The following is an 11,929-nucleotide window of genomic DNA, read 5'->3' as shown; positions in this document are numbered from 1 at the left end:
ATGAAATGAAAATAAAATTGACTTGCAAATTGAAATAATTGAATGTAAAGTTTGCTATAAACATAAATAAAAGAAAATTATGAAAATTGTGAAATATAAAATAACTGAATTATAAAAGTAAATTGCAGAATTTACAGAATTCAAAAGAACCATGAAAGAAATGATGGAAGGAACCCAACAGAAAATGAACTCATGTGCGAGAATATTTTTTGGAGTGGAATTCCAACTTTTTATTCTAATCTTAAAACTCCTCTTTACAGAGAATAATAATAATTAAAAAATTATAAATATATCTAATAACTTCTAAAAATTGCTTGTAAAAGACTTGTTCTATATACTTGGACAGTTATAATTCCATTATGAGAGAGTTCTTCATACAGCTAATAGCCCCCTCTCAAAAAATAAATTATCAAATAATTCGTTTATATGATCATTCGGGGTTGAGTTTATTTTTCAAATTCAATTTTGTCAAAGGAGTAAAAAATTTATTAGATTTCCAATCCAATACATAAGTAAATAGTTTCTATCCCAAAAATAGAAGATTGTGTCAGTTATAAAAGGTGTAAAAAATACAGATCCTACAAAAAAAATTTGTAATTTGTTATCCTTTTGTCTAATGGGCAAAACATACATAGACAGTTATAATTCCATTATAAAAAAATATGTAATCGTTTGATAGTAACCACTTCTAGAATAATTTTAATTTGTATTTAGAAATTGATCGACCATACAATATTTTTAAGGTGAACTCTACCATACCCTTTCTAAAATAAAGGATAAATTACCCCTTGTGGCATATACAGTGATTATCGATCAATTATCTTTTAACCAGAGTTCTAAAGTTCGAATAAGATCGTCAAATCTAATTGCTATCTCTAATACGATTGCTAGAAAATCTTTAAAATGAGAGAGCTAAAAAACTGATAAAAATTTGTAATATATTAATTAAAAATGATGGTAATTGGTACGTGAAAGAAGACACCAAAGTATTTTATTTTTTATTTTTTCTCTTTAATTGCTCTTAAATTATTTTTCAATCATTATTCAGATAATGAAAATCTTAAAATGGTAATTATTGACTTATTATTTTTATGACTAACTAATATTTTGATTTGTGTTTGTTATATAGTTATACAAGGCTATGAGGGTTGGTTATCTGAAGAGGAGTATCATTGTTGATCCGACTGAATTTTAAGAAAAAATACTAGGAAAAAAATCTTAGGAAAGAGAGAGCTGAAAAATTAATAGATGTGCTCGTTGAAATGGGAGATTGAAAGCATATGAACAAGTTCAAAATCTTAACCTAATTGATTGGAAATGGTGATTGGATTTGAGAGGAATTATGGTTTTAAAATTAGAGAAGAAGAGGTGTATTTGGTAGAAATTATGAAAATGACACTACTATCAAGTTTCAAGAGAAACATCGCGTCAATTGAAAAGAAAATAGAAGATAACGTAAATCTTGGAACTCTGGTAGAAGAATAATTTATGAATAATCACTGTATATGTCACAAGGGGTAATTTACCCTTTATTTTAGAAAAGATAGAGTAAAATTTTCCTATTTTTAATACTTGACAATAATCAAAATCTAAACTTTTTGAGCTGAATTTATCAAAAAATTTAATAATATCTTTATAAAAAATATTATTTTTGATATAACAATACTTAAATATAAATCCATATGGTGTATTGTTAATTAAAATATGCAAATCCATGTTAGTGTTATCCGAAAGAAATAAACTCCATATTATATTCCTACTTTAATGGAAAGTTTCAAACTACGATGACCCTTATTTTTGACTGAGTGAGTGAGATAGTGAAAGTGTGTGTAATCGATCACAAAGAAAGAGCGAACGGAAAGGAATATGTGGTTTCTTGGTTGGAAAGGAGAATCTGGCTTCTCAGCCTCCTCCACAGCGGAGCAAGTCACTCAAGGCATTGATGGACACGGCCTCACCGCCATCGTCACCGGTTCCTTCCTCCTCCTTCCTTTTTAGTTTTTACTTTCCTTTTATTAGGTTGTTTTACTCATCGCAATATCATCGTCGATCAGTTTCGATCACACCTCTGCTGATCTCATATATAAATCCAATAATCACACTATATTGTAGATCTGATTTATTTTTAAATTTTCTATGATATCTTTTCAACTACGAAGCTGATTACGGCCACTTATTGGAGTATAGTGTTATTTTTCCGATTGGTGATCAATTTTTCCTGAAATAGTCATATGATCCCTGCAAATTGTTATTTAATTTTAATTTAAATTTGCATCGGTGTTGAGTAATCAATAATTTAATTACTTATTATGTTTGATATTAGGGGCTACAAGTGGCCTTGGTTTGGAGACGACGCGAGTTTTTGCACTGCGCGGTGTCCATGTTGTTATGGCTGTAAGGAGTGTTGAATCTGGCACCAAGGTCAAAGAAACAATATTGAAGGAAATTCCCTCAGCTAAAATTGATGTCATGGAATTAGATCTTTGCTCTATGGCATCTGTTAGGAAGTTTGCATCAGATTATATTTCATCTGGACGTCCACTCAATATCCTAATGTATGTCTTGTTTGACATAGATGAACTCTTCCAGTACAACTTTCTATACAAGTCTTTCTGTTTTGTCTTCAGCATCTGCACCTGCTCTGATTGCATGTTTTAAAATAAAATGAAGTTCTTCTTTCGATTGAAGTAACAATGCAGGGGTGATGGCAACTCCATTCCAGCTTTCTCAAGACAACATTGAGATGCAGTTTGCAACGAATCATTTGAGTATGTTCTATTACCTGTTTTCCTCACATATTGAGTTTCCTCATGTTACCTTGTTGGGTTGATAGAACCGAAAATTGTCATTCACTCTGCTAAAATATAAAAGGAATTAAAGAGATTCTAATTATACTATTTTGTAGGTCATTTTCTCTTGACAAACCTTTTATTAGAAACTATGAAAAGAACTGTACGTGAATGCAAACGGGAGGGAAGGATAGTCATTCTATCTTCGGAAGCACACAGACTTCCATATCAAGAAGGAATTCGTTTTGATAAGATCAATGATGAATCAGTGTAATTTTGGAATCATAGATCCTTGGTTTCTCGTTTTTCTTTATTTGCTAATTGCTACTGAGATTGTACTGCAAATATGCTTGATGACATTTTTCTTTTCATTTTCATTGTTTTAGGTTCCCAAATTTGTACAATTCACCCTGTTTTATACCTTCTTTTTTTTGTGGGGGCAGGTACAACAGTTATTATGCTTATGGACAATCAAAGCTTGCTAATATTTTGCATGCCAAAGAACTTACGAGGCGCTTTAAGGTATTTTTTTTACATCCGTTTGTCTTTTTGACCGTTTGGTGTGAACTTCTTGGTTGATTTTAATGTAGAACAATGCATACTCCTTTTTCTGACAGGAAGAAGGAGTTGAAATAACCGCTAACGCACTTCATCCAGGATCAATTATTACAAATATTCTGCGTTACCATGGTTACATTAATGGTTAGTGGCTATACTATTCGAGTAAGGCTTGATTTGGTATTGTTGTGCATTATAGATGAGACACAAAATTCAATTCAATATGCTTGGTCACGATAGCATTCAAAAGGAAGCAAAACAGAATTATGCCGGGTCCTAGTTGTCAATTCATATACATAAATTGTTTGTTTGAATTTGTATTCATGTATCCACCACTTGGCTTTTGCAGCTGTTGCTAATATGGTGGGTAAATACTTACTTAAAAATGTGCAACAGGTATTTCGTACATCTGTTGCTGATATGCTAAATGCTTATATGCTATGGCAGATATATTGAGTTGTTCTGACATGTTTTACAGGGAGCTGCCACTCAATGTTATGTAGCATTGCATCCACAAGTTAAGGGAATATCTGGTGAGTACTTTATGGACAGCAATAAGGCAACGCCAACCCATCTGGCTAATGATTCAGAGCTGGCTAAAAAACTATGGGAGTTCAGCGTAAGCCTAACTAATCAAAAGTAGCTCACAGGATTGTCTGACTACTAAGTAAGGGCAAAACATAGTTGTATTGAAAAAATGTTTAGCAGAATAGAAACTTGCTCACAAGCTGTATAAGCTGTATATATGTAAATTTAAGACGCGATGCATAACCACCCAAGGAGTGCTATAATTTGGCATATACATTACATGAAGCCTTTGCATTTTCAATTTGCAAAAGAGTAATGACTTTCCTTCCAGCAAAAAGTCCAGACAGAGGTAGATTTATTTTTGAAATATATAAAGTTTATTCAATACAACGCCTCTTGTAGCACACAATCCCACAGAACATTATTCAAAATGGAGGAAATTCTAGCTAAACTCAAAATTGTGTTGAGTTTCTACTTTCTAGTTATATATATATTCTATACAGTAAATATGTTTCTACAAATCTGCTTTTTGGTCCCTCCACCATTTTCAGCTGAGATGATGAAATATAAAATACCTTGGGTGAGGACAGCAAATTTTGCATCTACAAGGGGTTTTGGTCCCACTCTGTAAACTACTGTCTCAAACATGAGTCAATTGGGGAACGCTTACATCCCCGCGCAAAACACTCACGTTTGACTATAGATAATAGTTAAACTATATTCCTCCAGCATGTTTATGGTATATGTTTATGCTAATGCACCCTATGATGTATATACCGTCTTAGAACGTTTATTATTCACATGCACGGTGTCCCCTCTGGTCACTGAAGTGCAGGTGACATGCCATTTGTGTTGTCGGGCCTTGCCTGGGAGTACTGGCTCGGCAATCTAAGTAAGTATTCATCCGAACACAATCCCTCATGGGCGTTTGAGGCACATTATAAAATTCTCTTCGGACAACCCTCTTATAATTGGTTGCAAGAGCATCATCATCAGATGAAATTATTACATCCCGAGAAGGTATGGTTACTCGAAGGGCATCATGTGTAAGATCCTGATAATGAAACCCATCCTGAGACCTTGGCATCAGACATGCAGCTTCATGTGAGAACATCGGCTGCTTGTTTCTATGAAACGAGATTGTACGACCACTATCATTGAATGGTGTGGATAGGCCAGATGTGGTACGAGGACTAACTACTGGAACTGTAGGCACTCTTCCAGCCACATCAAATGTTCCCAAAGGCCGCTGTCCAAGGGGAGAAACGGGGCATGACATGTTCCTTGGTGTATGCACATCACTAGAAACAAGTTAGATAGACAGTTAATACCTTCATTGCCGAAGTATCAAAAGTATCTAGAACTGAATAAAAACTAGCATTGCAGAAGTTTGACCGAATTTTCTTTCACAAAGCCACAACATTCTTATCAATTAATCAAGCTTAATTATGAACAACTAAAAGTATCTAACCAGCTTATAGAATACATAACGTACTAGTGAATGCTACAAAAATTAATATGAACGAAAATATTCTTGTTTTATTAGTGTATTTATTTATCCATATAAACACGAGTGGGCATTTTATTTTTTATTTATTTATTTATTTATTTATTTTGGTGGAGGAGAGGGGGGTTGGGGGACCAACCTTGATGCAGAGCCGATTCTCAACCTTCTTGGCCGACTGGTACCACCACCCATTTCTGACTCTAAGCACAAATTATGTTTTGCAGGTCCAATGGCCTGAAAGAACATTCAAGAGAATGATAAATAGTTCACTCAAAAATCTGCGAAACACAAAAAAGAAATGAAAATAAAAAACATACATCCATTTCTTCGCTGTTGATGGAATACTATTATATTTTAATATTTTGTTATATTTTAGCCTACTTTTGGAGCCCTTCTTTTGTTACTATTTTTCTTTCAACAAAATTATGCAAAACCTCAAACACAAATCTATGCAAAGAATGATAGTATGTAATCAGTCACTGAATATACACTTTCAATTGCTTTTACCAGAGATTTCAGTTCATCTACAATAGCTGGTGATGCTTCTGAAGGATGTACAGTCAGAATGGTTCTTTCTAGTGTAGCCTTTTTGACAAATGAATGCTCTAGAAGTTGCGCAGCCGATGGGCGGTCCTGGGGATTTTTTTGCAGACAAAGCCTCACAAAGTCTTTCCCATCTTCTGATAGATGTTCTGGTGCTTCAGGCAGTTTCTTCATCTGTAAAATCTTAAATATAGCAGCCACCTTCAAGGGTGTAGGGTACAAAAGAAAAAAAATAATTATGAAACGAAGTTAAATTATATAATCCAATATATAGATCCATATATCAAACTCTGCTTACCCCCTCAAACTGGCTCCAAGGTGGTTTTGTCGTAGCCATCTCCAGAACAGTGCAGCCAAGACTCCATATATCAACAGCAAGATTACAATCATTTGAATTATGTACAACCTAAGTAATTGAGGCATTGTCACAAACAGAACCATGTGAAAAACAAGTGTCAAACGGTACTTATGGAGGAGGGAAATCATGCTGACCTCAGGTGCCATCCAGTGAGGACTTCCTTTGAATGAAAATGGACAAGACTCCCCAGTTATCTGTAAATAATTTCAGATAGGAAATATTCAACTCCATTTAAATTATCTAACCAAGGCAGTTCCTTCATTAACATGAACATCATACATAAGAAAACATATATAAATTCTCTTACATGCTTTGCCATCCCAAAATCTGCCAATTTTATCTGTCCATTAGGGTCCACTAGTATATTGGCTCCCTTAATGTCCCTGAAGAGAATATAGTAATTAGACCAAGAAATTTTTGTTTCACAAGCAAAAATGTAATTAGAGATGTTACTTGAAACACGGATGTAATTATAAGAATTTCATATGATGATCTACCAAACTCACCTGTGGACAGTGTTCTTAGCATGCAGATACGCAAGTCCTAATAGAATTTGCCGAGTATAATTACGAATGGCATTTTCACCTAACTGGCCATACTCTCGAAGCAGTTTGTAAATAGACCCGGCGGAGACATACTCCAAGTATATGTAAAGTTTGTCCTCTACCTGTTAGGCATAAAAAATCACAGTACAGTTAACACAATTCTAAGTATTGATAGCCAACAGCATGAAAGAATATTATGCAACCAAATTCCATGTTACTAAAATAAATTGAGAAAACAAATTTAAGAACCCATAAGATATATTGAACTTGCAATTGTAAAGAGATATAATAAAATGTTGCTCAAAGCATAGAAGCAATTGATGTGGCTGATTTGTTTAGAGAAATCTGTTTTAATGCCTTGATTGTAACTGAGAATTCAAAATGAAATCAGTTACTGAATGAATTAAGTAACTAATTCAGTAAACATACCGTTTCAGAACCATAATATCGAACTATATTTGGATGCTGCAACTGACTTAGAAGCATAATTTCCTGAAAATGTATCAGGTACATGAGAATACTTGTTGTCCTGAAAATGTATAGTCCTTTGTTCCTTTTCATTCAAAAGGAAAAGTAAATGTTTTATTTTTTGTAAACTTTTCATGTGGTGAGCAAGCTTACTTGTTGAAGTTGCTGTGCGCATTCCCTTGATTTAGCATCATCTGCAAAAAGCGTTACCTCCTTCATCGCACACATCTCACCACTTTCACTACAGATCAGAGAACTTGGTATAAATCAGATCAAGCTTTAAAGGTTCAAAAGATAAAATGCAAGAAAAATCATGATTGTGTCAAACTAACAGACAAAGATGAGTTAAAATGCTGATATATGTATATCAAATGCAATCTGAATGTTTGAGTATTCCAAAATCGAGATAAGAATGTCCAAATGTGTACATGGCATAGGCACACGCAAAACACCCACATGATACGGACCTGTCAAAACCAAGATAAACATGTCCAAATGTCCCCCTTCCGAGCAACTTCCCCTTTTTCCAGCGTGAAACTTGGCTTGTTTGGATCTCTGCTCTGGCAGGACTGCGAGGAGCTGATGGAGTTGTAGATGAAGAATAGTTTGGAGAAAGACAATAACTGGTGACTGTTATCGGAGGAAGCGGTAAAGGATGAGTTTTTTTAGTAACATCATCAGGATGTCTTGTAGTTATTTCCAAAGGGAAGGTGCCAGCTCGTGGATGAAGAGGTGTGACAGCACCACCCTGTATTCTGGAACGGGGACCAGGGCTTGTCATTCTCGGACTAGGTATAGGAGAACACTCAGGGCTGTACCTGTTAAGAGGCAAAATTACCTGTCCTGGCAGATCCCCAACATCTGAGTTTTGGCCTGAACCAGGACTAGAGTAATTCCCTGATGCTGCATATGGACAAGGCTTTCCTGTCCATAGTGCAGAGTTTAATAGCTGGTCAGGGCCAAGTGCTCTCACTGGACTTCTAGAAGGGCTTGATGTTGACCTTTCTTGAGCACTGAATAAACCACAGGTACGGCCTATTTTTAGATTGGGCAAATGCAAACGACTCCGTTTTGGTGAAGTAGATGGATTCTTAACACCGCACATTTGAGGAGCTGGGCTTGAGGATGCTCCTAAGTCATTCTGGAAAGTAACAGGTGATCTGTTCCTGTGCACCAACCTTTAGGAGCATATGAATTATTAGTAAAGGAAAAGAATATAAGGTAAATGCATAGTATGTTTAAAGCAATGTATTCAGATGGAAGCAAACCGACCTGAAAGACCTGTTAATGGTGGCCCTGTTTCCAATTTCATAGTCGGTTGCCAGAGGACTAATGAGATGTGAATCAGATGAGTCACCACTATAACCAGAGCTATCACTTGAAACAGATGCGGTATCTATATATCCCTCAGCATCAGTAGGATATCCCCTGTTGGAAACAACACCAGATGCCGGTAGGGGACAATATGGAGATTGCTTAGAACCACTAGCTCTTTCCATTCTTGATGGTAAACAAATTCCAGAATTTGCGTCACTGACAACAGGAAGGTGCGACCCTGACAGTGGGAGCTGCTGAAATAGAGGCCTTTCTAATTCTGAAAAACTTCGACAGCGGGACACATATGTGGAGGAGGGTGATGATATTCTTGAAGCTACAACAGATTGGGATTGCTTCTCTGACCTGGTGCCAATAACATGTCTTCTAGATCCTTTGGATTTGTCATTGCGTATCTTTTCAGAAGCATTCTTAAATTTTTGCTGTATTGCATCAATAATACTTTCCCTTTTTGACTTCTTTCTCTCCTTCACCTCTTTAGACTTCACCCACCATATCGGCATGTTTAGGCAAAAGCTTGTCAAACACAGGGAAAATAAGAGAAAACTGAAGGAAATCTTGGCAAACTATGTGTGCAAAGTCTTATGTGGCATTGAAATGTATCTCTTCTAATGAAGAGTGCTGCATTGTTCTTATAAATTATTGCTCATGTAGAACCACAAGAACCTATATAGCAAACTTCAAATGTTAGTTAGGTCTTTCCAAAATTTTAAACATTTAATAAATTTATTCGGTGACAGAAATGAGCAGAATCCAAGAAAAGAGAACTGCTATGCAGGAACTAAATGGGGCACATAAGTGAATAACCACAAACAATAATGAATGAGTGGGGCTATAAATGATTTCCGTCCCTTTAGATATGTAATATTAAACTGTCAATCACAATCGAACACATATTACACAAATAAATGAATAACAGCAAAAAATAACAAATCAATGATGCTATAACTGTAATCGTCTCCCAGTATATACGAGACAATGCATATTGTCAATCACAATGCAAGACGTCATGAACAAGTTTCTCCACAGGTTCCCTGATTCCCGGATAAATTTCCGTTAACCATTTGACATAGTATAAGAGTTCATTTAATAACTTGTGTAACTGAGGTCAGAACAAATCAATCATTTGAACTCTTTTCATTGGTTGAAAGTTCATATTTACAATCTATTGCATGCATGAAGTAATTAGAGTATATCAATTTGAAATTCAATTTCTTGATAATTATGAGATCAAACAAATCATCCACCCAAAGATTCAGAACCGAAAAAATGAAAAGGGAAACAAAAATGATATGGAGAGATGATCCATTCGGAATATTTATGCATTAGATGACAGAGTTGAAATATTAATATCACATGCTAGTGACTAAACACAGGTGCTGAAGTAGCGAAAAAGATCATTCGAAAGGGTAGCTTTAATAATATCACCAAGCAAATGATGGACCCTAACACAAGACAATGACATTACAAATGCTTTCAGATCCTAACAAGAAATCCACGGAGCCAGGGAAAATTATCTGCTTGAAAAGTATGCTGATAATATCAGGGCTCCAGCAAAGTTTTGAAATTAATAAATAAATAATAATGAAAAAAGTCACCAATGAAATTTAATTGATTTTGTCACAAACAGTTGAATCTAGAGTATCACTTAAAAGCCTCGAAACCATGGTCCTATATCAACGAAGATGACATCCATTTCATACTTAAGACCTCAAAAGAGGGGACCACTGACAAAGAAGTCGTGAACAAAATTCAAACGGAGGCTTACTATGCAGGATTCAAAATTTGACAAAAATGGACTTAAGGCAGGATTTGCACTCCAACAAAGAAAGAATCACTCCAAGGATTCGATGATTCTGAAGGTACATTGCATGACTTAGCATTTATTAGAGAAATTTCCTGCAAATGGCAGATTGAAGCAAAACCAAAACTCAATAAAAGCATATATTCAAAATTTTGCAGCCTCTCCTACCAGAATAATTATAACATGAAGAATTATCTCTTTTCTTGATAACGAACTTACCAGTAAGGGAGAAAAAATTATCAAAGTTCCTTGCCTCCGTTTTATCTCTCTAAGCGGTTTTTTTTTTTTCACGGAAGATTAGAAAACCTAGACGATTCAGCAAACAATCATCAGACGAGAACACAAGTCAGCAAATGAAGCATAATCAGCAGCTACGTTCAAATCCGATCAACTTGCTGAAACAACTCTATGGAACTCAGACGATATAAAAAAAATCAACGACGAAAAGAAAAATTCGAGTTATAACAACAAACAAGCAAAGCTACCAGCGATGATAATAATAATAATAATAATAATAATAATAAACACCGTTGGAGCCAACGGAAAATGCAGAAGAAAAAGAAAACGTAACGGAACAAATTCGAATTCAATAGATAAACATGCAGAGGGATTGCTTCCGAAGGACAGGTTTCGAAATGAACCGACAAGTGTTACATCAATTCAGCAGAAAAAATAAAAAAAAAAATCAAAGCAGCAGATGACAGTGTAACCCTATCTTTGATCACTTACTCAATGCTGTGTTTCTTAGCATCCAAAACGTCGACGTTTTGACGGATAGACGAAGCTCAGGGTGTTATTTAAAGACACCGCTAAGAGAAGAAGCTAAGAAAGCACAGAGAGTGTGACAAGAACGAAGAGAAAGGAGGACGAGGAAGAACAAGAATATGAACGGGGAGAGAGTAGAGAGTAGAAGAGAGAACTAGCGCTAGAAACAGTTCACCGTGTGAGAAAATTGATTATTTCATTTCACCTTTTATAATTAAAATAAAAATGTGCATCAGAGTCCGGGCTATTCTCCGCGCGTAGGAACCTATGGTGTTGGGGATCGAATGGTTCTGATTAAATTTGAGTTCACGAAGATGCTACGTGGCGGAATATTATAATGGCTCCCTCACTTGAGATTGGTTAGGAGTATGGGATTTTGGTGCACCTTCGTGTACTGGAAATATCTTCATAAAATGGTTTTTAACGGCAACTTAACTTACTCAAGAATCTGTGTTTTATTATTTTCCATTTTCTTTATTTTTTGGATTTGATTCCTTTCTATTTTCATGGTGATTACTTTGGCAACCGTAGATTTCCTCTCTCCCTGCCCCTTGGCGGCGAAAGATTTTTTGGGTGGGCCTGGCGGTGGGGCTCACTGCAATATAAATTGTCGTCTTACCAACAAATATAAAAAAAGCGTATTTTTTTTTTACTAAAAAAAGCGTTTATTTTGTGAGACTAAAATTAGAATTGAAGAATTAAAATTTAATATTATATTTAATAATTAGA

At 35.2% G+C, this 11,929-nt stretch overlaps 2 protein-coding genes across 7 annotated transcripts; one reads left to right on the top strand and one right to left on the bottom strand.

The window, feature by feature from the left end:
* Positions 1 to 1,774: 1,774 nt before the first annotated feature.
* Positions 1,775 to 4,176, top strand: LOC107479930 (short-chain dehydrogenase TIC 32, chloroplastic). Of its 2 annotated transcripts, XM_016100039.3 has the most exons (8): positions 1,777 to 1,972; positions 2,324 to 2,555; positions 2,689 to 2,768; positions 2,906 to 3,059; positions 3,233 to 3,311; positions 3,407 to 3,491; positions 3,697 to 3,743; positions 3,826 to 4,176. In XM_016100039.3, the coding sequence occupies exons 1-8, from the start codon at positions 1,867 to 1,869 to the stop codon at positions 3,988 to 3,990; spliced, it is 948 nt and encodes a 315-aa protein (XP_015955525.1). In that variant the 5' UTR covers positions 1,777 to 1,866; the 3' UTR covers positions 3,991 to 4,176. The 2 variants fall into 2 exon arrangements, with proteins under 2 accessions (XP_020994319.1, XP_015955525.1); XM_021138660.2 differs by lacking the exon at positions 3,697 to 3,743 and having other exon boundaries at positions 1,775 to 1,972.
* Positions 4,177 to 4,269: 93 nt separating this feature from the next.
* Positions 4,270 to 11,363, bottom strand: LOC107479929 (mitogen-activated protein kinase kinase kinase YODA). Of its 5 annotated transcripts, none has more exons than XM_016100035.3 (14): positions 11,165 to 11,363; positions 10,655 to 10,741; positions 10,400 to 10,530; positions 8,569 to 9,297; positions 7,764 to 8,474; positions 7,450 to 7,537; positions 7,258 to 7,320; positions 6,790 to 6,950; positions 6,591 to 6,666; positions 6,418 to 6,477; positions 6,224 to 6,331; positions 5,890 to 6,126; positions 5,522 to 5,616; positions 4,270 to 5,176 (listed from the first exon to the last, which is right to left on the bottom strand). In XM_016100035.3, the coding sequence occupies exons 4-14, from the start codon at positions 9,132 to 9,134 to the stop codon at positions 4,669 to 4,671; spliced, it is 2,673 nt and encodes an 890-aa protein (XP_015955521.1). In that variant the 5' UTR covers positions 9,135 to 9,297; positions 10,400 to 10,530; positions 10,655 to 10,741; positions 11,165 to 11,363; the 3' UTR covers positions 4,270 to 4,668. The 5 variants fall into 5 exon arrangements, with proteins under 5 accessions (XP_015955521.1, XP_052115098.1, XP_052115102.1 ...); XM_052259138.1 differs by having other exon boundaries at positions 8,569 to 9,147; XM_052259142.1 differs by having other exon boundaries at positions 5,890 to 6,099; positions 8,569 to 10,530.
* Between the last annotated feature and the right edge of the window lie 566 nt (positions 11,364 to 11,929).

Source organism: Arachis duranensis, chromosome 3 (assembly GCF_000817695.3).
Source record: "Arachis duranensis cultivar V14167 chromosome 3, aradu.V14167.gnm2.J7QH, whole genome shotgun sequence".
Taxonomy (NCBI): Eukaryota; Viridiplantae; Streptophyta; class Magnoliopsida; order Fabales; family Fabaceae; genus Arachis; species Arachis duranensis.
The sequence above is the reverse complement of the archived record's forward strand: the minus strand, read 5'-3'. Positions and strand labels throughout refer to the sequence as shown.

Excerpts from the sequence above, each read along its gene's own strand:
- LOC107479929 (XM_016100035.3), bottom strand. The coding sequence starts at position 9,134 with ATGCCGATATGGTGGGTGAAGTCTAAAGAGGTGAAGGAGAGAAAGAAG. Across the intron at positions 7,321-7,449 it reads GCGCACAGCAACTTCAACAA|GAAATTATGCTTCTAAGTCA; the intron begins GTAAGCTTGCTC and ends ATACATTTTCAG. Across the intron at positions 6,332-6,417 it reads CTCACTGGATGGCACCTGAG|GTTGTACATAATTCAAATGA; the intron begins GTCAGCATGATT and ends TCAATTACTTAG.
- LOC107479930 (XM_016100039.3), top strand. The coding sequence starts at position 1,867 with ATGTGGTTTCTTGGTTGGAAAGGAGAATCTGGCTTCTCAGCCTCCTCC. Across the intron at positions 3,312-3,406 it reads AACTTACGAGGCGCTTTAAG|GAAGAAGGAGTTGAAATAAC; the intron begins GTATTTTTTTTA and ends TTTTTCTGACAG. Across the intron at positions 3,492-3,696 it reads TTACCATGGTTACATTAATG|CTGTTGCTAATATGGTGGGT; the intron begins GTTAGTGGCTAT and ends TGGCTTTTGCAG.